Source organism: Gambusia affinis, linkage group LG09, assembly GCF_019740435.1.
Source record: "Gambusia affinis linkage group LG09, SWU_Gaff_1.0, whole genome shotgun sequence".
Lineage (NCBI taxonomy): Eukaryota > Metazoa > Chordata > Actinopteri > Cyprinodontiformes > Poeciliidae > Gambusia > Gambusia affinis.
This window is the reverse complement of record NC_057876.1, coordinates 23,439,743-23,462,097: the sequence shown is the minus strand read 5'-3', so window position 1 is coordinate 23,462,097 and position 22,355 is coordinate 23,439,743. Positions and strand designations below refer to the sequence as shown.

Below are 22,355 nucleotides of genomic sequence, written 5' to 3'. Positions count from 1 at the left end.
TTCCAGTGAGGATCTTGGTGGAGAACCTGGACAGCCAACACAGGTGGAGCTCATCGGGAATAAAAGCGCGGCAGGGGCTTCACTCTGTGCAGGATTATTAACGTTTACCGTAGTCTCTCTGGTCTCCTCTTGTAGTTACCTGTAACAAGCTGTTGACTATTTTCTGTGCATTTTCCAGTAGTTTTATAGTCCTTGTGTTTGCTGCCTCTGGGTTTTCTCATTGGATTTCCACGAAGAATCAGATCCGCTGTTTCTCCTCCTGTGGATCTACCTGCATGTTACCTGCTCTGCCGTTCATCATTCATCCATCCTGCTTCCATCCTGGTTCCACCCTCCTCACACTAATCTGAGGATTCACCATCAACCATTCTCCACAGAGAACCCTGGTCATCCTTTCCTCCACGCCTCCCTCTGAATCATTCTAAGCTTTCTTTTACTTCATCCCTGATCAATCGTTTCTGTTCACCTTTAATTCCACTCATTCCAGACGCCACTGATCTCGTGACCCTTTCCATCCTCCTGAAGGATCAAGATCTGTCAGTTGTTTATTTCTTTGAAAATAAAACCAATTCCTTATTTTGATTCTGCATGTGGGTCAGAGGGTTAAATCAGAAAATGTCAATTTTGGATTGAAATGAGAGGATCATCTGTTCTTGAGAAAACCTGAAACTGATAAAAGAAAGATTGCTCTCACAAATAAAATTGAAACACCCAAGTAGATTGGAAAAAGCCTGCATGAAAGATGTAATATCTCTTAAAGAGCTAGTGAAAGATGATTATTCACAAGTAAAATCACAGATGTACGAGTTAACACACCTGTTCGACGATGCCTGAATCACTGCTGCCTTTAATTCTGCTTGATGAGAAAGATAAACAAAATGCATGGTTTTCAAGCATCACTAAATACAATAAGGGGTTTATTGTGGAGGTTGAAATATGAGTCTCTGAAACAAATAAATGCTCAAGCAGGCCATCCTCTGACATGTTACAGTCACAGGAAACTCCATTAGCAGAAGTGGAGGTTCAAGAGCAAGTGGAACCTCAATGATCTGCTAATCTCCAGCGTGACTTTCATGATGTGTTGTCATCTGACAGTGTTTCAAATCAATGAAGCAGGTCAAACTCCAAAGTATCAACTTCATCTGCAAGTCTCGGGGCAGAAGCTGAAATGGCTGCCTTGCTCACTCGCCAAAATATGCTCGAAGAAAAACATGCTATTGAATAGCAACCGAGGAAAAGGAAAGAACAGTTTCAACTTGAAGCAGAAATGGCTGCAACTGCTGCAAAAGTAAAAGTGCTGAAAACTGGATCTGCAGTGCAAAGCTCAGCTCCAAGGAAATCTAATGGAATGAAATTGTATTTTAAAACAAAAGGAAATGCCGTTGAAAGTCTTATTGCAAATATTTTTGTTCCACAGACAAAGAGAAGTGCAGTTAATGACAATGCAGAGCTTCAAATAAAAACAGTGCAACAAAATGTGACAACGAAAAAGTTTGCACCTCTTCTTGGACCTTCTCATCCTGTAAGCACTACAATATACCTCTTCAGCAAGCTGCTCATTCAGCAACCAATAAAAATCTGTTACCATCATGGAGAAACAAAATGAATTAATGTTGGTTCGTTAACAAAGTATCTCTTTGTTACCCACAAGAGAAATTCAATCTTTTGACTGCGATTTGCTTCATTTTCAGGCCTTTATGCTCTCATTTGAACAGGTCACTGAATCAAAGATTGGTGATCCTGACGATTGCCTGCATCACCTCTCACAGTACAGGGGGAAGCCCAATGTCAAAAACATGTCTGATGGATATGTAAAAGCAAAGACTATGCTGTCTGAGCACTTTGGAAATGGACATGTTATTGCATCTGTTTACCTGAATAAAGTTCATTCATGGCCATTGATTAAATCAGAAGACAGAAAAGCTCTTCAGCTATACTGTTTGTACTTATGTGGATGTTGTGATGCGATGGAGGAGGTTGATGACCTTTGATTCCCTTATTCAGCTGCTCAGTGACCTTGTTTGACAGTTGCCAGTAGTAAAGAATGCAAAAATCTTTGTGCATATCTCTAATGTTTTAGATAAATCTGACAAATAAATAAATCAATTAATAAACTCAGCAAGACACTGAAAGAACAGAGAGGAGGAAAACCCTAGTTATTATTCCTCTGAACAAAACATTTTTTTCTTTATTAAGGCTACTTTTGTATAATATTCAGTGAATCATTTGCTTCTATTTCTGCACAGGAATAATAGAGTGTTAAAAGCTGTAATATTAACTCAGGTAAGGGAAGAAGCTAATGCTCATAGAAGCGGAAAAGTGAGTGATTGAGTTTCTTTTCTGGAATGGAGTTACGCATTAGCTGAATCTGTAGTTCTTTTGTTCTGTGACTGGTGCCAGGCTACGTAGCAATTGTTCCTTCAGAGCTCATTGCACATTGTTGCTATCTACAGCTATTTGTTCTTTTTCATAGCTGGTCCTTTCCTGGTTCATCTGTTTATTCTGCTCTACACTGCTTGATACTCCTGGTTCAACATAATGCTACTTATGTAGCATTATCTTCAGTTCACATCTCTGGATGTTCAGCCTTGAATGTGGTTTCTGTAAACTGCTTTTTGTCTATTAGATGTCTTTATTTTTGCTCCTCTCCTGCCTACATTTAGTCTTCCTTTTGTGACAGAGGGAAACTATTAGTTTACTGTTGTGCCAAAATAATAATAAAAAAATGCAGTTACAAATGCTGTTACGCAATTACATATTGTGTAAGTTATCTTTGCGGTAGACTAGCTAGCAAAAGTAGAGAAGAGTCTGGGAATTAATTAATAAGAGGAAATAAATCATTAGTGATTTACGAGTTTTAAACAATTTGATAAAGAGCTGAAAATCACTAAGATTCAAGAGTTGGTTGCAGAAGAAGAGCCTAAAGCAGAACTGCATTCCTAATACATGTCAAGCTACAAAGATCTGCTTCATACCATAACTTTGGGCATTTTAAAAGTCCAGTATTTTGGAATAATTATTCCCAAAGTGATTTTATTCCCATATGCTGGTAAAAGTGGACGTGCCATCAGAGTTGCTGCTCTTCCTGTTTGACGTGTGCTACTCACAAACTGCTACAAAAACATGGCTGTGCATGTCACTTTCATTGTTTCATCAAGAAACTTTAACCATAAATCATGTCGGTCTTTGTCTTTTGCTTTACTACTATTACTTTGGATTCCACTTGTGCTATCTAAATTAATTCCAAAGTTGCCATCCTAGTCACATGATACTTCCTAAGGCAACATAAGTACAAAGTCATAAATTTCACCAGGTAGAACTCGGTAAACCAGTTTTTAAAAATAATAATCTAACAGAATGAATCTGTTTTTCTGATTAAACAACTCTCAACAGACGAAGAGCCTAAATGTAGTGGAGTCTGATCTGGTTTCAATATTATTCTAAGTTATTTTCTTACCTTCCTGATGAGTCACCTGTACTATGCAGACGTAATCCACCTGGGAAGATTAACGTCTCAGGCATTTTCTCCAGTGAAAATGACTTTCACTGGAGTTCCAATATCTTAAAGGGTACATATTATTCAAAATTCACATTTTGCACATTTTTGTACTTCCATTTGAGTTTCTATTGCTTCTACAAAAGAACCCCAATACATGAAAAACACAAAATTTTGGCAACATAAACTTTTTGGTAATACATTAATGATTTTTGGTGTCTGGAAAATGACCTTTTTTCAAAAATCTGTAGAATATAACATTACAAATGAGTAGGCACTGCCTCTCATCTAGCAACTTCACCAAAGTATGGCCTGGAATTTAACTATTCCTTTCCAAGCTTCTTTATTTTTGTGTTTCTAGCTTTTCTTAGAGGTGGGAAGTAACGTTTCCCAACATACTTTATGTTGTCAGAAGGGTTTTGTTTCAGATATTCTTGATTCTTAGAGAATCTTCTGAAAATAGGTTTTTGTCATACATTTTTCTTGTTTTAGAGCAACAAAGAACAAAAACACAAGTGCACCATCATCAACTTTATAATGTCATAAACTGGACATAAATAATGTTAGAGTGATAAATAAATACATAGGTAGGTCTCCCTCGATGTTATAAAGGAGTGGGGTTTAAAAAAAACCTTTAAAATATTTTAGGAATTTTTAAATCTAAAATGTACCCGAGGCTTAGTTAGATTTATATATACACACGTGTGTGCGTGTGCGTGTGTGTGTGTGTGTGGCTGTGTATGTGCATAGTTGGGGGTTTCACACTGGAATGTGCTGAAGATATATTTATAAATAAATAAGCGAAACATCTTGTTTGAACAAAACAAGTTTCATGTCAGAACTTGACAAGACTGTTTTTCTTTGGCTGGGTGGCAGCTTTACGCCTTCCCAAGAATTAACCCCGAATAAAATCGAGGCAGTAAAAGTCCATTAAAGGTTTCCAGGTCATCACCAGTTCTTGCCTGGAAAGACAAGATGTTCCATAGAATAGCTGCTGAAATGAAAAGTAAACTTGAGATCACCTCCATTGTGTAGTTTGGAATCCAGGAACATCTAGCATTGTAATGTAAAAGTAAACCAACAACCTTTTGTAAAAGGAACATCAATGAAGATGCATTCAAGACATTGGAATCCGCAAACGTAATAAAAACAAAGTTAAAAATAAATAAAAGGGCAGATAAGATCCTTCTTCGGGTGTCAAAGTACCTTGTGCAATATGTTTTTTATTTCCTGCTCATTTCCCACTGCTGAAAGATGTAGATCTGAGATATTATTTGCCAGCAACGCTATTTAAAAACATTGTTTTGGAATTTAATTTTCCCAGAAATGAGCCCCAAATATTTCAGAGGAGCCCGAAACAAATGTCACTACCAACCAGCATCCTCACATATCCATTTGACAGCGACTCTTTGCACAGTCTCCATAAACTTTCTGAACTGCTGACATCAAAGCCACAAAAATAAAACGGAGAATCGCTAGACTTCTGCAAAACCTCTGCTTCAAGATGTTTAATCTTATTTTCTTTTTAACAATATGCTTTTAACAAAACAACTGAAACAGTCCTGCAAGAGCATTTGAAATAAAAATAATAATATACATTTAAAAAAAAAAAGCCTCTTTCATCGTACCTGGACCAGCTGCAACATGTGGAAGTAAAGTTTAGGCACAACCGTGCATGTTTAGACCATCTGCTTCGCATCAGGGCTTATAACAACGAGGGAGGCCAAATATCTTTGTACCTCAGGCATATTTTAGATTTAAAGCTATTTATATTTAATTAGGCAGTTTGTTTCTGACAGGAAATGAAAAAGATGTCTCCAAACAAGAGGAGACAATAAAAGCAAGATATCATATTAGAAAAAAATCTATTTACATTTAAATTATAAATTAAGATATTTCTACCTTTTTTGGAACAATTTAACAAAACGTTTATTTAGGCTTTGAACTGATTAAACCTTTCTTTTTATTGTTGCCTAGAGTTTTGTTTGTATCCTCTGGTATTTTGATCATTTATGTTTAATAAACTCCAAGTTGGAGTTTGGTTCCATCACCCTCATCTTTAATTTCCTCCACAAATTCTCTATCAGGCTGCAGTTACTTGGACCCTCAAAACTAATATTAAACCAATTAATATTACTGCCACTCAGAAAGAACCTGCCACTAAAATCAGTAAATTTACCTTTTTAATTACCAATTTGGGGCTTATTTACACATTTATGAAATCAAGTAACGTGCTTACAAATCAATAAATGCATAAATAATTGCTTGTACATTTGTAATTTCTCTAATCTCAATATTATCTTTAATTACAAGTAATAATTATATAAAAGAAAAACCTCAAATGAATTTGGGATTGTATTTGCGATTATTACTGAACACAGTAATATGCAAACATAGGAATTTGAAATGAATTAATTCTCAATGTCATTGCAAGTAAAATCCCAGACAATTAATTAAACAAACATCAAGAACTTACTGAGTTTCCTGCAAAGAAAACAAGCAAACTGATAATTAAGGACATTAAACAATAATAGAACAGGATCCAAGCCAAACACACCAGTTAAAATCTTGACTGCTTTTCCAAACAACCAACAGGCAATGAACACGAAGCCAAGGAGTAACAGAAACTATCCATCCATCCATTTTCTTTATACCCTTCTTCCCTAAATGGGGTCGGGAGGGTTGCTGGTGCCTTCTCCAGCTGCGTCCCGGGCGAGAGGCGGGGTACACCCTGGACAAGTCGCCAGTCTGTCGCTTGTATGTCTTTACAACACAAAGACATACAAGACAAACAACCATGCACACACACACTCACACCTAGGGAGAATTTAGAGAAACCAATTAAGTCATGTTTTTTGGACTGTGGGAGGAAGCCGGAGAACCCGGAGAGAACCCACGCATGCACAGGGAGAACATGCAAACTTCATGCAGAAAGATCCCCGGCCGGGAATCGAACCCAGGACCTTCTTGCTGCAAGGCAACAGCTCTACCAACTGCGCCACTGTGCAGAAACTATAGAGGTGGAAATAAACCCATTACATGCAGGACAGGTGCAGAGATAAGCTAACGTGAAACAGGTGTGATAGGAGATGAAATGTAAGTGGAGTAAACCAGGACAGGGTCTGAGTTGGTATTGAAAGACAGCCAAGCATTATGCAAGACGACATAAGAAGCCATGAATGCAAACAAAAACCGGTTCATAGAACTAACAGATACTAACCAAACTAATTCTTATTTCCTGTTAGAGTTGCAGAGTAACATGATCAGGAAGCTGGAAGGGAAATATGAAAAGATGAAACAGTCTAGTCTTCACTTATTCCTTTTTTATCTCATTAAACATCAGAAATAAATATTTTTAAAAGTAAGGTGAGACATAAATTCCTATTTTACTGTTAAAGAATTGCCATTTAATGATACACACTGTATTAATCAGGATGACTGTAGCTACATTTTATTTCAGATTAAGTCATTAACCTTTGACAAAATTGTTGTGTGGTTGAGCTGCATCCAAATGTAGGTAAAACAAGAGTTGCTGCAGCTGATCCAAAACGCTGCTGCAGGCATTCTCACTAAAACTAAAAAAAATTGTTCCAGGAGTTTTAGAAAAGATCTGTATAAACCTCAAGAATGCTTATCTAATACTTAAACATAAGAAAATTTAGCTTTTTATCCTGCTTGGTTCTGCATAACATTTATCATATTACATATATTTAGTATGTGAACAAAGGAGCATTGTCTCAGGTCCTTCCTCTCAGCCACTTTATGACTTTGTAACCATCACAGCTCCAATTTCCCTGAATTTCTCAACTATCATTAGATAGGAGTTCATGTAACATTCTGTGCCCTCATTTAATGATGCACATCATCATTATTTAGACAGTTTATTGGCAAGACGTTGGGAAAAAATACACAAACAGTTGAATTTTCTTAGCTGGAGTAATGACAAAGTGTGGCATTAAACTATGAGGAAGAAAATGTTCTTAAAATGTCAACCCTTCCCCTCATGTCTGTAAACCGTCCTTCTCATATTTGTTGCTTTTTCCAAGAAGCTAAACAGAAGAGCAGTTGACATTTTCAGGAAATGTTTGTGTGAACATGTGCTATTTTCTTGAGAATGTGGGTGGAATAATATGCAAAAACAGAAAAAAACAAAAAAAAACCCAAACACGGACAGATTTATGACTGTCTTGAAAAAATCTGGACTGATGAGGGGAGATTTAAAAATCTTTAAAAGAGTAAAACTTTCTGGTAGTAGGATATATTACTCTATTAAAAGAAACAGTGGGTGTGTGGGAAAATTTAAGGAGAAAGATGAAAGGTGATATTGGATTTAGAAATTTACAAGTTTAAATTGTAGTATGAATTGAACAGTAAAGCAAGACTCAGAGTGTGGTCAATCACAAGAAACAATAGAGTATACGATTATTGACATGTCAAGAAGGCATATTTTCCAGTGTAAGTCTCATTACCAAACAGTACAGCTGAGTTACTTAGTTTTATTTCTAATAATTTTATAGGATGGCGTCTCTTTTTGTTACTTTTAAAATCAGAACTTTTTAGAATACGTTTTCTTTTTGGTTCACGCCTTAATAGAAGGAAAAAGGTTATAATGATTCCTGGCAGCAGGTGGCGACAACGAGCTGGATTCCTCTAGTGGCGCAGGAGAAGAAGTGCAAACTGTTAGCTACCAGGCAGGTGACAGAAACTTACATCTTTCTCTTCATATTTCTCCTAAATATGCTGTGCAATCATTTAAAGAATTTGGGTAACAATGTTGAGACACAGATTAGACATTGAAGACGTGGTTGAAACGTGTTGAAAAGTTGGTTTATCCAGCCGAAGCAGCTTGAGTTAGCTTTTATTTTTGTAGCAACTGCTAACTGATATGAGTTGTCAGTTATTTTTAGTAAGACATAAAAGATGTTTTGCTGAACTTTGCTTACCTAATATAGTGCCGAATTCTTACGAGATGTTTCTAAGTGTTTAGATAGAAATGAGCAGTGAATGTTAGATATTGATGAACTTGTGTTTCGCTAGGAGTTCAAATGAACGATGGATCAGAAGATTCCTTACGATGACTACCAGCTCCCAGTGGTTTTCCTGCCTTCATATGAAAACCCACCGGCTTGGATTCCTCCTCAGGAGGTAAGACGAAACATTAACTATTCTGGTCAAATCTCGTCTGTAGGGGAAGGAAGACCTGTGGACCGCAATAAACATAATACTTTAGTTTCGTGTGACAGTAAATTTGAATAACATTAAAAGATTCATTTATTTTAGTGATCTTGTCACATCGATTCATTTCACATATACAGTGGCATATTTTAAGCGTTTATTCGTGTTTCATTTAGATGATTATGACTTGCAACTAATGAAAATACAAAATTTCATTTATTAAAGAATATAACATATTAGCAATAATAAAAAAAGGCTGACAAAAGAAGAATGATATATAAAAAACAGTAATTAAAAACAAACGCAGAGTTTTGGTTTTCCTTCAGGCCAAAAAGCTTTAATGGTATACAGTTTGTACTTCAAGAAGTTCCAAATTGAGTGTTTTATTTTCTTGTTGGGCCATTTTACAATATTAATATGTTTACTAATTAAACTACAACTCTTTTACTTTCCAAGTTTGAACCTTGGTTATTCAGTAATTTCTTCTTGTTTTCTTTGTTGATTTGCATGGAGACAAATGTTAAGTCTAAGCAAAGACTAAACACTAACATTTATAGCATTAGCTAGTTTGCAATGCATGTCCCCAGATGGATCTTAAATAACATGAAACAATTTAAAAGATAGCAAAACAACATGTCAGGATAAAATATTATACACAATATAAATCCTAAAATTTACCTAAAACTGCACACTTATCTTAAAAAAATTCAATTTTTTAAATCTGACACCTTTTCTTCTGTTTGTGAAAAGTAATAATAAAATTATATAACAGAAATATGACTAAATTTAGTAGTATTTCCCAAGTGCTTATTGTGCAGAATCTTAAATGACTTTGTTCTTTTTGCTTTTGTCATGCAGTGAGACAAGTGTGTTAAGCTGATTTTACATGGTTAATTAGTTCATCTGCTGGCTAGAGTACTTTATTTAACAGATGTTTCCCTCATATACTACTAAATGTAATTTTAAAACTATGTTACTTTATAAAGAGTGATGGATGAAGTCTTTAACACAAAGACTTGCTGTCTTTTCCAATCTGAAATATTTGCGAAATACCAAATCTGTCATTCTTATAAGTAAGAAAAAAGTGTAGGAGCCCATAGGAACGGTAGGATACAGAATTTTGCCAAGAGCTAATCTTAAAGTACTGGTTTAAAAAAGTAGCCCTTTGCCCAGCTGCTGAACCAAAAGAAAATAACTGGTTTCTGATTTTAGCAGGCTGCCAGAGCATGGTCAGCTACAATTACAGCCCCTGGGGAATAATTAGGGATCTGAAGATTGGAAAAGGACATGTGGATTATTTACTGTCCAGGCCACAATTATTTTCCTTGACAGGAAGGCAGTGACATTAACCATCAGCAGCAACGTCATCTTTCCAACATGTATGATTTAGCATTAGGATGGTTTATAGAAGAAGAAAATTGTGATAAGTTAATTTAATTTATATGTGAACACATCAAAACTTATATTTCCTTTATAAGAGTGTTATTACCTTCTGTCTCTTTGTATACAGCATTGCTGTTTCTTTTGTAATGGATTTACTACAAAATTACAGAAAGTCTTTGTTTTGAAACATAAAAACGCAGAGAGCTTCACAAATTCAGTCAAACCACATATTGCATAAGTCCATTTGTAATTTAAAGGAAAATAAAAGTGGAGAAAAGCATAAGTTATTAAATTAGTCAAAAAAAAATATTGAAATGAACTGAAATAAATGAAGTTGATTTGAACCAGTAGCAGGGAAGCATCGGTTCCTAAAATTCAACAGTATATCATCTGAAAGACAAGTTTCTCCATAAACTTGGGAACAAAAGTAAACTTTTAAATGGGTCTTCTACCATGAAGACATGTTTAAAACAAAGCTTTCAGTTATTGAGAAGGAAATATGTCAAAGGGACAAGATATTGGTTTATAAATTGTTGATAATTTCAGCTAAGAAAGTATAAAACAAACTCAAAATGTTCAAATACAGACGGACCAAATGTTGTATGACCTGACACAAAGTCAACTGACTTTAACCTTTTGCTTAAAATATGACGATGTCTTCAGTTATCATTGCATCTGAAAACTGTTGAACTCATTAGTAAGGATGTACAGACAGGCCTAACAACGTTTTCTCCGGGTTGAGTTACATTTGGACAAAGACGATGACATTAACAGATGATAGTAGCTGATTATCTTGTGTGTCCTGCTTAGACTTGTTCATTACACATTTACAGTTAAATCAGTTAACAGGGTTAGTCTTGGAATGATACTCTTTTAAATAAGGTGTCTGTTTTATAAATTTTTTTTACAATTAAATTTACATAAATCATTTTGTAACTATAATTGTGTGATTAGAAATAATATATGTCCCCAGTAAGGTTGTTTTTAAGTAGATTATTCCATTTTATTCTAATTTAAAAGTAGATTTTCTTAATATTTGTTGAATTTACCTTTTACTCTGTACTTGAGTTTTCTTCATGTTTTCACACAATAGTTTGCTGGAATTTTGACCCATTTCTCCTGACAGAACTGAGTCTGATTTGTAGACTGCCTCGCCCACACACACAGCAGCCAGAGCAAAATTATTACTGTAAAAACATTTAAAATGACTGTAAAAATACTGACACAAATACACATTCATCTCTAGGAAACAGAGCCAGTCTCCTTCCTTAACAATGTGATGGCATTTATTGTTCATAGTAAAAAACAAAACTGACGGTTTTATTGGAAATTTTTGTTTCACTATTTGTTCTGCAAGAGCATCAATAAATATCAGTAAGTTAAAAAAATATGATTAAGTGGAATTATAGTGTGCAGTTTAGTGATGTAAATTTCACTTCTTTGAGTAAGTTGCGTCACGTTTCAAAAGAAATATTTTTCAAGAACGTTATTTGTTTGTGACGTTGCAAATACTGTGCAGTCACAGCCATAGATGCCTAAAAAAGAAGTAGTAAATAGTTTGTTTTTCAACTCAATTTTATAAGTATTACAATAGTACCACAAAATATTAGAAAAAATTTAAGTCCATATTGCCCACCCCTAGCTGGCACAAATATGTTTCTGCTGTTTACCTTTCCACATTTATCTCTGAACAGATAAACTCAGTTCAACTCACTTAAGAACGAAGCAGATCTCTACTTTCTCTGCTATCTTGACTGATTTATTTTTATTTCCCCATGTTGACTCACAAGAAATCAGTTTGTTGAGATTCTGGCTTAAAATACACCAGTTTAAATGTTAATTAACCTCAAAAGCGTCTGACTTAAATGAGCAATTCTCTTATTATTCTGACATATAGCAACTGTTTTAGCTGTCGCACAATGCATGTAGGTTTCCGGGCTTCACTGTGTATTTCTTGGTTCCTTGTTAGAGGGTTCATCACCCAGACTACAACAACGAGCTCACCCAGTTCCTCCCTCGCACCATCGTGTTGAAGAAACCTCCAGGAGCCCAGCTGGGTTTTAACATCCGAGGAGGAAAGGCATCGCAACTAGGAATCTTTATATCCAAGGTGTGTGCGGGTGTAGTTAGCATGCCTCCTAAGCTTTTAGTTTGTTTTTGAAAGACCTATATATTGTGGTAATAAATAATATTTTGTGTCTTTTGTGGTGTCAGGTGGTCCCAGATTCAGACGCCCACAGAGCAGGACTGCAGGAAGGAGATCAGGTTCTCTCTGTGAATGATGTGGATTTCCAAGACATAGAACACTCGAGAGTAAGTCACAGCAGAACCAGTGAAAGTTAAAGTTAATTCTTCACATTATTTACTCAGAAGGTAGGGAGACTCTGAAATGGGTTGCTGTAGTTTTTGTGCGTTTTTCGTCACATTATCTGGTCTGAATTGTTTACTGCTTCAGCTGCAACTTATTTGGATTATCATCTCACTGCTTAGGTTTGACAAAAGACAATACTGATATATTTAGACTAAAATGTAAAATTTAATGTTTTTAGTATAAGCTTCTTTCATTTTTACAGAAAATTTCACCTGTAAATATTCCATAATACAGAAGTCCAGGACTTGTTGGCCGTTCTGCAAAATGGGAAAGAGTAGAAAACGGTCCATGTCTTTTTTATAGATAAATTATCAAATGGCTGTAAAAAAACAAAATGGCTAGAATCCTACATTTTCTCATTTCTAATTAAAAAATCAAAACAACTGGAACACCCAGTGAGGACAGTGAGGGAGGCAAAGGTCCAAAACTACGACGACGTAGTAGAACAGCGTAGATAGGTAAAAAACGGAGTAAATTTCTACCAAACAATTCACAGAAAGTTTCTAGAAAAAACGAGTTTAAAATGTTGAAAATTTGCTTGGAAAAACTCAGAAACTACAAACTAAAAGTTTTTCTTTCTCGAACATTTCTGAGATCAATCTAAAACAAAAAAAAAAAAAGATTTTTAGCAAATTTTTTGACTCCTCAAAAAATGAGTGTAGTTTGTTTTTGGAGGTTTATCTCAAAAGTAGACTTTTTTGTTGCTATTTTCTTACAATTTCCCCAATTTGCCATCATATAACGCTCAATCCTGGAGAAAGTTTGATATGAGATGGTGAGGATAGAAGATCATTATTTGTAAATGTTGATATAAAGTGAGCTGTGACAAAGCATACGTTCTGTCAGCTTCTGTTCTGTTTAAGCACGTTACATTTTAATAAGTTTGAGGAACGAGTAGTGCAAGTTGTGAAATAAATCATCAGTCGCTGATAACATTTGTCGCCCTCTTTAGGCGGTAGAGATTCTGAAGACTGCTCGGGAAATTGTGATGAAGGTTCGCTTCTTTCCTTACAGTAAGTGTTTTGTTTCATAGATGCAAACGAAGGCGTGTTTTCGGGTTTGGTTTGCCTGGTTTGATCCAGTGAATATTTTTGCAGGCTACAGGAGGAGTAAAGAATTGACGTTATCAGATAAAATGTGTTGAAAACCCTGTTGTAACACTGATCTAAGCTGTGATAACATAAATGTTTTTCACATTTAACTATTCATTTGAACCCTATTCAGTCAACATGCTTTATCTTGTTTGGCTTAGATTAAATCTTCCATTTTCCTAACCTGTGAGAGCTTTATGTACCTTTTTCTGCATGAGTATTGAAAAGAAAAGTGTATCTCAGGATTTGGATGATTCTCTGCAGATATCATCCTGCTGTAACACCAGCGTATTAAGATCAAAATCTGTTGGATCTTAAAAAGTTTCAAGGAGAAAAACAGAAACGCTTTCCTGAATTATCTCATAATGATTCGTTTTTCAGCTGAATAATGGTTTTCTCTCTTCCTCCCATCAGACTACCAGAGGCAAAAGGAGAGGACTGTCCACTAGGTGGCAGCAGCGTTCCTGAAACACTTCATTCGACGTCATTTTCCAGCTCCTACAGGCTCCTAACCACTCTACCACAGCTTCAAGATGACATATTGTTGGTCTCATTTAAACTCCTCCATGTTGGGAAGATCCGTTCTCTGGTGTAGTGGTTAAAGATGGTGAAATATTGTCAGATGTGCTGCAATATTTGAGAGTTTCTGCCACATTATGGTCCAATCATATAGTGTTATGCTTTGCATTTGAAAATGTATCATTTTAACCTTAATTATTGATTTTTAAAAAAGGTTTTTAATGTAATTTAGTGCTGATAACGTCTCATCTATGTTTAATAGCATTTTGAAGTCCGAAATGGTACAGATTAGCGCACTAAGCTTGACATTAGGCACTAAAACAAAACATTAAATCACTGACGGAAGTAATTTCTGGGGACATTAATTGGAAGAGCAAATTGTGCAAGACTTCAGATAAATTTTAAATATTTCTGTGTCACTTTACAAGTTTTTGAGTATTTATCAAAGATTTTAATTGTGTATGAAATTATAAAAACTGTAAATATGAATACTAATTTTAACATTGTCATTTTTGTACAGTCTTTCCTTTCAAAATACATGAACAAATTCAGGGGCCAAAAGGTTAACATGACTTCATAAGACATTGTTATACTTTTGTTATGAAATGTCCTTAATAAAAAAAACTGTTTGAGAATTTCGGTGCATTGGCTGTTTGACTACGTTCATTTTAAGTATTGATGTCAATATCACTTCCTTCTGTTTTTGACATGAACTTTGCACCAGGTGTCAGTATCAGCCCAGGTAACTATTACCTGGCAGGAAATCATGATGAATTTGTGGAAGAGGATTAGGGCCACTGAAAAAAAGAATAAAATAGTTAAATTCTGACTTTATTCTCAGAATTCTGACTCTAAAGTCAGAATAATTTTTTTTTCGGTGGCCCTAATCCTCTTCCGTACGAATGAGCCAATTAATTAGATGGTAGATATTTTAACACAGGGAACAAATATTGTAACTTATTTATTACTTAGTAGTAAGCCTCTTTTCCCCTTTGAGACAATGTAAAGTAAAATTCTCCACACTGACTTGTTATCTGATCAAACTACACATTCCTAGTATATTTTTTTTTTTTCTAGCTCGTCTAAATTTTCAGCTTTATCCCTTAAATCAGGGGCGTCAAACTCCAGTCCTCAAGAGTCGGTGTCCACAGGTACAAAACACTGGAATGAAATGGCTTAGTTACCTCCTCCTTGTGTTGATCAGTTCTCCAGAGCCTTAATGACCTTATTATTCTATAGCTTTTCTGTGCACTGGAAGAACCGGCACCAGACCTGAAAACGAACTGGTTTGTTCCAGAACGAGTCGCCGAACTCGTTCCACTCGGTCTGTAGAGAAACCAACCTTATAAGAAGAATCCAATCAATAGTAGCGATCGCTGTGGTATGTCGAGCTTTGTTAGCTTTATTTTTAAAAAGTCAACCTGAAATATTCTGAGAACATAAAACAAAAAAACTTCAGCCAAACAGGGATCATTACAATCGTGGCTTCATCAGTTTAGTGTAATAAATAAATAGAACAACATTCCAATCATGGTTTCAACCATATTCAAATGGTTAACCAACATTGCTATTTACATCAAAGTTTCTCTTTGAGGCAATGACTTTGGCATGTTACTCCATTGAACTTCATTTGATTGCACAACTTCTTCATTACACATTGAAAGGGACAAATCTAACCATCAATAATTAACTGGCACATAGTATTTTCCTGAAAAACTGCCAAATTTCTGTCAACATACTGAAACCTGCGTCGTTTCATTTTAACTGGCCATATGCATGAGTTTAGAAAATAAAGGAAGTCTCAGGTTCTAACAGAAAACAGCATTTTAGGAATTAAGACTGAGAAAATATGCCAATATTTAACACTCGTACTCCATTTCCTTTCACATTAAGCTTTGTGATTTTTTTCATAGGTAGAAAATAAATACCCTGGCCAATGACTCGTTGTGTTGTACTTTAAAAATATCCACCACCTCTGTTCCTGTACACAAGCTGAGATTCAAAGAGGTGAATGGTACCTTGATCTGAGCTCTTTTCTGCATTAAGACGTTTGTAAACACTTCATACTCCTATAAGGCACACTGATAGAAAACTGAAGGATTTAGGTGACATCGCAGAAAGCTGGGAGTCTTAAAGTCTCTCTTAAAAAAAAACAAAACAAAAAAAAACCACAATATACAGTTCACCCCCAATCTCTCTTTTCGGCCACCTTTCCTTTTTTACTTGTGCGACTTTTAGCTGCTGTCTTCAGCGTCCTGGTCGTCCAGTTTGGAGCTTTCATCCACGTTTTCGAGAGAGTCCGCTCTCTGTATGGACAGCAAGGCAGGGTCTATGTAGGGGAGCTGGTTCTGCTTCGGGTTGAGCCAGGCCTTCACGTCAGGAGAGTTCTTCTTTTTCCATGCTGGGTAGTTCTTTCCCGCCTGGTGGACGCTACTCAACACCTGGAAAAATAAGAGAGGACGATCAGAATGGCTGCTTTATACTGAAGGCGGTTTAGTCCAACGTGAAAGATTGTGAGAAACTCACTCTTCCACCAAGTGGAAACGTTAGGGGAAAATACAATTACACATATTCTAACTGGTTTTAAAACTGTGCAAAAGGCAAAAATAAAACTCATAAGGCAGCCAGTATTTATATATTTGGCTGCTTTGTAACATTGTCTTTTTTTGATCAAAGAAATTAAAAACCAAATAGATTTGAAGGCTTTCACTCTGATTCCACACACATAAAACATTTACCTCGCATAAACTCAACCAAATATTTCACTAGAAAGACACACGATCCAAAAATTTATTGCACATACTTTTATTTTGGAACTTATTTTCATTGTATATGGTTCTGATCCCATAAACGACGATCTGATCCCCATTTATCAGATCATGTTATTTCTTATGAAACTATGATTTCTGATCAAACCAAAATAACCGAGCAGCAGCACTAAACCACATTTTTTTTACAGTACAGTTTACTTCTAGTAGACTGTGATTAGATTAAAGGACCTGGATCAGTTTTCAAATTAAGTTGAGAATATCCACATTACAAGCAAGAACTGATGCAACATCATTATATTTACATACCCAACTTTTTTTGAAGACCAAAAGTTTAAAATAAGAAGGAAATGTACAGAGGATGACGAGGACTAGCTTTGAGGGTTTGCAGAAGTTTGACCAGCAATTGTCTTTGTTGGGCATTAAGGAAGTATGTGTTACAATCTTTAGAAAATATCTTGTTTTCATGCCCAAAACTTGGGTAGAAAATGATTAACACTCCCAATGAATTGAGTACCGAAGTGCATAAATGTTTTCTGATTTATCGTTCTACTGATTTTGTGCTTTGTCTCTGCTAGTATTACAACTAGGCTGAAGTTCACATGCTTTTTGTTTTTACTTCAGTGTTTTTCATACTAGCTATGACACCCAAGCTCCCAAGCACACAAAATGCATTGTTTGCTTATTTTATGATTTTATTGTACCAAACAACCTAGATTTTGTATGCGCTCCCGCTCAGAGTATAATGTCTACCGTCCTCGGAAAGGGGACGCTTGTAGCTCTGCATTTCTGTTTTGCTACAGGGCATAAGCAGCTGCAAGAACTTGTAAGCGTTTCTCTAAATAGTTTCAATCGACGCAAGATCTGAAACCTGGGGAACGGGTTCTGCTGGGCGACCAGGTAACACCTTGAGCTGAGATTCTCCTTTGTCAGCAGCGGGTTTTTTACCTGGACAAGGCCCTTTAGTTGGGTTTCCATGGTTACCATTGTTGTTAGAGACACATGATTTAAGATAGCGAGGCCTTGATCCGTATAAATTTGTGGCAGAACTTACCCGAGGAGCGAGGACTTGGGATGCTTTGTTCACCACCCATTTTGGAAGAGAACCTTAAAGAAAAACACATAAATGAGATACAAATGTCTGAAAATGTTAGGTAAGGATTTTCATGATCTGGCTTGGTGTTTTCTTACCTTTAGGGTCAACTTGTGAAAGATAAATGAAAATACAGCTGTTTGGTCCTGTAGCTTTGATGTAATACCCAGTCAGGATTGACACTGCTCTTACAATTTTGTTTTTTATCGGGAAGTCCTGCAAGCAAAACACAGAAAGTTGCAAAAATAGTGAGAAAAACAGATGTGTGTATATTAGATTAAGATGTTTGGAGGAAGATGCATACCGGGTGTTTGACAGAGAAGTTTATGACAATGTACTCATCCCCCTTCACCTGCCATGAACGCAGACTCACTACGTCTCTGTTCTTTATCGGCTTTGGACAGCGCCCTGCATATAGAGGCGAAAAAGTAAAAACATAACATTTTCCATTAGTTTATCACTTTCACAGCCTTGGATCCATGTGTTGCGACAGTAAATAGGCTAGTGAAACAAGAAGCCACTCAGTCTTCATGGGAAAGTCTAAACAGGAGCAACAGGTTTGTGGAAAGATTCAAAACAGAGACGATGTCTCACACAGAAGGCTACAAGTAGTGGTTTTAACTACGGTAAGAAAATAAAGAAATTGTAAAACTGAATTCACTTTAAATTAATAGAAAGGAGTACTCACATGAGTAGTAGCCCACATCCGCATTGTCAGAGAGCCGGGCGATGTCGTAACTCTCCATCATGTTGGTGTCCCATTCCTTACGGTACTGGCCGTCATGAATAACGTCGTACATGGTGGCAGCCGGCACATCTCCGATGCTCATTCTGCACTGAAACAGCAACAGAGTTTATTAAAATGTACAGTATGAAACATCTTTCTAAGCTTTTCATCTTCTACCTCACAAAGAAACAAAGTAATGGATAGGTCTACAAACATTACTAATAAATCAATATACTAGTGAAGACATCTTTTTGTGCCATAAATGTGTCTGTTCTCTTATGTTTTGCATTGCATATTACAGCTTGTACTTTAATGAAACTTTAGAGGTTCTGCAACTTGAAGACGCTTTTGAGGAACTTGCATGACATCCTCAAAAAACTTGCTTGTTCTTTATCAAGATAAGCTGTTGTCACTTATCTGTACCTTTCATATAAACAGCATGCAGCTTTCCTGGAACTTAAACTAGACTCACATTTAGCTTATCTGCTACATACCTATAATTGTTTTGCAGCCAGCATTGAACTTACCTGTAACTTAGGATGCTAAAAGTTGTAATAAGTTCCATAGAAACGCCAGGTGAGTTTCATGACAATGACAGATGCATTTTGGGAAAGTTTCTGGCAAGTCCTATAAAAGTTTCAGTAGAGCTCCTGGATACTAGATCATGTTTATTATTCACTGCTGCCCATTTTTGCTAAGTACTTCATTTCTGAAGAGGATCTCAAAAGTTTGCTGATTTGAGAAACATTTAGGTACATTAGCTAACAATCTGGCTTAAAAAGGAGCAAAACGTAATTACCATTAGCATTTAAAGTAACTTACCTTGATCTTATGGACTTTGGGTGAGTTGATCCCCCTGTCTGGAAGAACTTCGATCCAAACTTGCTTTCCACCATTGTCATATTTATTCAGCCAGTTCTCGGAGGCCAAACATTGCCTCTTGAAGTCCTCAAAAGCCCCCTCGTTTGGCAAAATACTCATGTTTATCTAGTTTTGATTACAAAATAAATCTCAGTTCAATTCAGTCCAGTAAGAGAAAGATTGTTCTGCGGCTACCTGTATCTGCGTCGATGCATTTATACGCACCGATCAAGTCGGGCAGGATTCCTGCGTTAATTCCTACGCCATTCCTCTGAACAATGACAGCCTCTCCCTCTGACGTGAGAGCGCTTCCGGAATCCAGGTGTGCGTAAAAGGGAAAAAAAGGGCCAGGCTCCGCCCTAAAATACAGGTCTAAGTAAAGCGCTAACAGCCGCCGTTATTTAAACAATACAACATATTTTCTCCAGGGGGAAACTAATACTAGAAGAGTCTTAGAATTGACAGCTAGATTCTTTAATTGTGTCGAGACTTTAACAGAGCGGGTGTGTGTGTGCGTGTGTGTGTGCGTGTGTGTGTGTGAGAGGATTACTCAAGGTTGATGTAGCCACATCACGACTTTTAAAAAAAGTAGGCGTATACTGAAAAAACAAACTATTAGAATTTACCAGTAAATTTACTCCTTCTAGTTTTAATACTTGCTTAAAATGTGCTCAGTGTTGTTTCATTACTCAGATACATTTGTTAAGTTCTCTTCTGCTAAACGGTGGAAATCAAAGGAAGAGTTTTTGAATTACATTTTCACTCATCATATAAGACATAATTAAGGTCTGATAAACTCTAATAACACTAGGATTGTGTTATAAAGATTAGCCTTTAGTTTGGCTTAAAAAAACTCATTTAGATCCAGATTAATTTTTATGATAAATATCTACTGTAGTAATTTGTTGTCATTATTTAAAAAAACACCTATATATCTATAATAAATATATCTATAATAAAGAAAAAGGACTATACATTTTCTTCTATATGATATTTAGGGGGGGGGGGGGGGGATAAAAATGCAGTTAATTTCCAACCAAGTGATCATTTACTGGTACTTTAAGTGATGTTTTATTGTGGAAATTCAATGCAATTATTCCACGAAAAACTACTAAGTATTATTTTATATTAGCTGGTTCTTTTTCATTTTTGTCAAGGTTATTAAAAGTCCTTGTCAAAGGTTATGAAGAGTCAAAGGTTGTACACTCCTCCACTAGGATAGGAGCATACTTATTATTTCCAAGTCAGGATAAACATTGTTCAAATATTTGAAACCTACAAGTTAAAGCAATCAATACAAGATACATTTGATTAATATAAATGCTACAGCAGTATAATCAATCATCTTTATATTTTCTTTCATATGTTGTTTGTTTAAAAGAAACAAGAACATGCTACATAAATAGTAAAACTGCTTGATTTCAGGAAGATAAATAACTGAACTACTACAGCTGCAATAATTATATTTATTACAACTGACCCACATCTGTCTGACTCTTTTCTTTGTTTACCAGAAAGCAATGTCCCCACAACACATTCTGACTGTTGTCAATGAGGACAGAGTTGGTCCAACTGGCCAAGTTTATAACCATCATTAATGCATGACACATGAAATAAGATGCATTGCATCTAAATATTATTTTCTGATTGCAATATTACACATATTGACATTGCGATGCAATTTGATATATATATATTGTGCAGCTTCATTAAATGGTAATGCATTTATTTAGTTCATGCTAACGATGTATCATGTAAACATTTTTCCTCAACAACACTTGCCAATATCTGCCGTTTACCCTGAGGCAAAAACTTCCTCTGGGTAAAAAAGATCAGCAACTTGATTTCTTCTACACAGGAACTTTTTAACAACAAGTTATCCCAGTTTCAAATGGACCTCTATAAACAAGTCAGCACATGAAATGAAAAGATCAGCTGACTGAATCAACACATTCAGTAACATTTTAATCAAAATAAGCAAAAATAAAGGAGTTAATTCTGTAGAACGTAACCACTGTTGGATATTATGGCTACAAACTTATATGTTTGGTTAGTTTTTTGTATTTTATTGACTTATAATCAACGTCCCTATAAAATCTGTTTTTATTGTGTAAATTGGGCTGGAGCTGTAAATAAAACAAGGTCATTCCTCTGTCATCTTGTTGTACAATGAATCAGAAAAACTCCCAAATTACTAATCTGAGCAACGTTTCTCTGGCTGCTTAAGAGTTATTCTAATCATCGCTTCAGTTGTTGGCAGTCTCTAAAGACACTGGTGTCCTGAGCCTTTTATATGCATCAGCTGACTGCAGGCTCACAAGACAGTTTATAAAATAAAATAAAAGCATCTCCAACTTGATTCTGCCACCTTTGTTGGCATTACTCTTAGAAATATGCACATTTTAGGATGACTTTCCATAGATTAAACTACTCACTACGTGTTTTTCAAAAATTTGTATTCTAGAACACTACAGTCAATTATGTACTTAGCCTAAAGTTACATGTATTCTGCCACGTTTTCTTCCAGGTCTTGTTTTATATTTATTTCATTTGTAAAAACTGTTTTAGTGATGTAAATCATGCAATGTGTGGACAACACCCTAACCCTATAAGAACAGTGGGTGCATTACTGCAGCTAAATGTGGATCTAAACTACACCAAACCGTTTTTCATCATGGAAATGAAACATGGTTGATTCTGAGCTTTTTCTTCCATGGTTTGTGTGCAAACTGCAAACATGCTTCCTTCTTACCTCTCCTCTATAAAGGCCAGATTAGTGGAGTTCATGACTAATAATCTTGCTTTCAGCTGTATTGCACATTGTCACAGTCCCACGCTTTCACAAAACTCCTAGAGCAACCCACTCTTTCA

The 22,355-nt window shown here is 35.8% G+C and overlaps 2 protein-coding genes across 4 annotated transcripts; one reads left to right on the top strand and one right to left on the bottom strand.

Annotated features, from left to right (window-relative positions):
- The first annotated feature begins 8,111 nt into the window (after nucleotides 1-8,111).
- pdzd11 (PDZ domain containing 11) lies at nucleotides 8,112-14,670 on the top strand. 2 transcript variants are annotated; one of them, XM_044126856.1, is made up of 6 exons: nucleotides 8,112-8,191; nucleotides 8,534-8,641; nucleotides 12,024-12,164; nucleotides 12,269-12,367; nucleotides 13,378-13,438; nucleotides 13,931-14,670. In XM_044126856.1, the coding sequence occupies exons 2-6, from the start codon at nucleotides 8,549-8,551 to the stop codon at nucleotides 13,963-13,965; spliced, it is 429 nt and encodes a 142-aa protein (XP_043982791.1). In that variant the 5' UTR covers nucleotides 8,112-8,191; nucleotides 8,534-8,548; the 3' UTR covers nucleotides 13,966-14,670. The 2 variants fall into 2 exon arrangements, with proteins under 2 accessions (XP_043982791.1, XP_043982792.1); XM_044126857.1 differs by having other exon boundaries at nucleotides 8,114-8,187.
- Nucleotides 14,671-15,399: 729 nt separating this feature from the next.
- On the bottom strand, nucleotides 15,400-19,817 carry stard14 (START domain containing 14). 2 transcript variants are annotated; one of them, XM_044126123.1, is made up of 7 exons: nucleotides 19,710-19,817; nucleotides 19,446-19,610; nucleotides 18,585-18,732; nucleotides 18,201-18,304; nucleotides 17,995-18,112; nucleotides 17,858-17,910; nucleotides 15,400-16,476 (listed from the first exon to the last, which is right to left on the bottom strand). In XM_044126123.1, the coding sequence occupies exons 2-7, from the start codon at nucleotides 19,602-19,604 to the stop codon at nucleotides 16,270-16,272; spliced, it is 789 nt and encodes a 262-aa protein (XP_043982058.1). In that variant the 5' UTR covers nucleotides 19,605-19,610; nucleotides 19,710-19,817; the 3' UTR covers nucleotides 15,400-16,269. The 2 variants fall into 2 exon arrangements, with proteins under 2 accessions (XP_043982058.1, XP_043982059.1); XM_044126124.1 differs by having other exon boundaries at nucleotides 19,680-19,786.
- Nucleotides 19,818-22,355: the final 2,538 nt, after the last annotated feature.

Bases quoted from the DNA above. Each gene is read 5' to 3' on its own strand.
- pdzd11 (XM_044126856.1), top strand. From the start codon at position 8,549: ATGGATCAGAAGATTCCTTACGATGACTACCAGCTCCCAGTGGTTTTC. The intron at 8,642-12,023 runs GTAAGACGAAAC...GTTCCTTGTTAG, and splicing joins CTTGGATTCCTCCTCAGGAG to AGGGTTCATCACCCAGACTA. The intron at 12,368-13,377 runs GTAAGTCACAGC...CGCCCTCTTTAG, and splicing joins AAGACATAGAACACTCGAGA to GCGGTAGAGATTCTGAAGAC.
- stard14 (XM_044126123.1), bottom strand. From the start codon at position 19,604: ATGAGTATTTTGCCAAACGAGGGGGCTTTTGAGGACTTCAAGAGGCAA. The intron at 18,305-18,584 runs GTGAGTACTCCT...CTCTATATGCAG, and splicing joins GGATGTGGGCTACTACTCAT to GGCGCTGTCCAAAGCCGATA. The intron at 18,113-18,200 runs GTATGCATCTTC...TTTTGCTTGCAG, and splicing joins ACTTCTCTGTCAAACACCCG to GACTTCCCGATAAAAAACAA.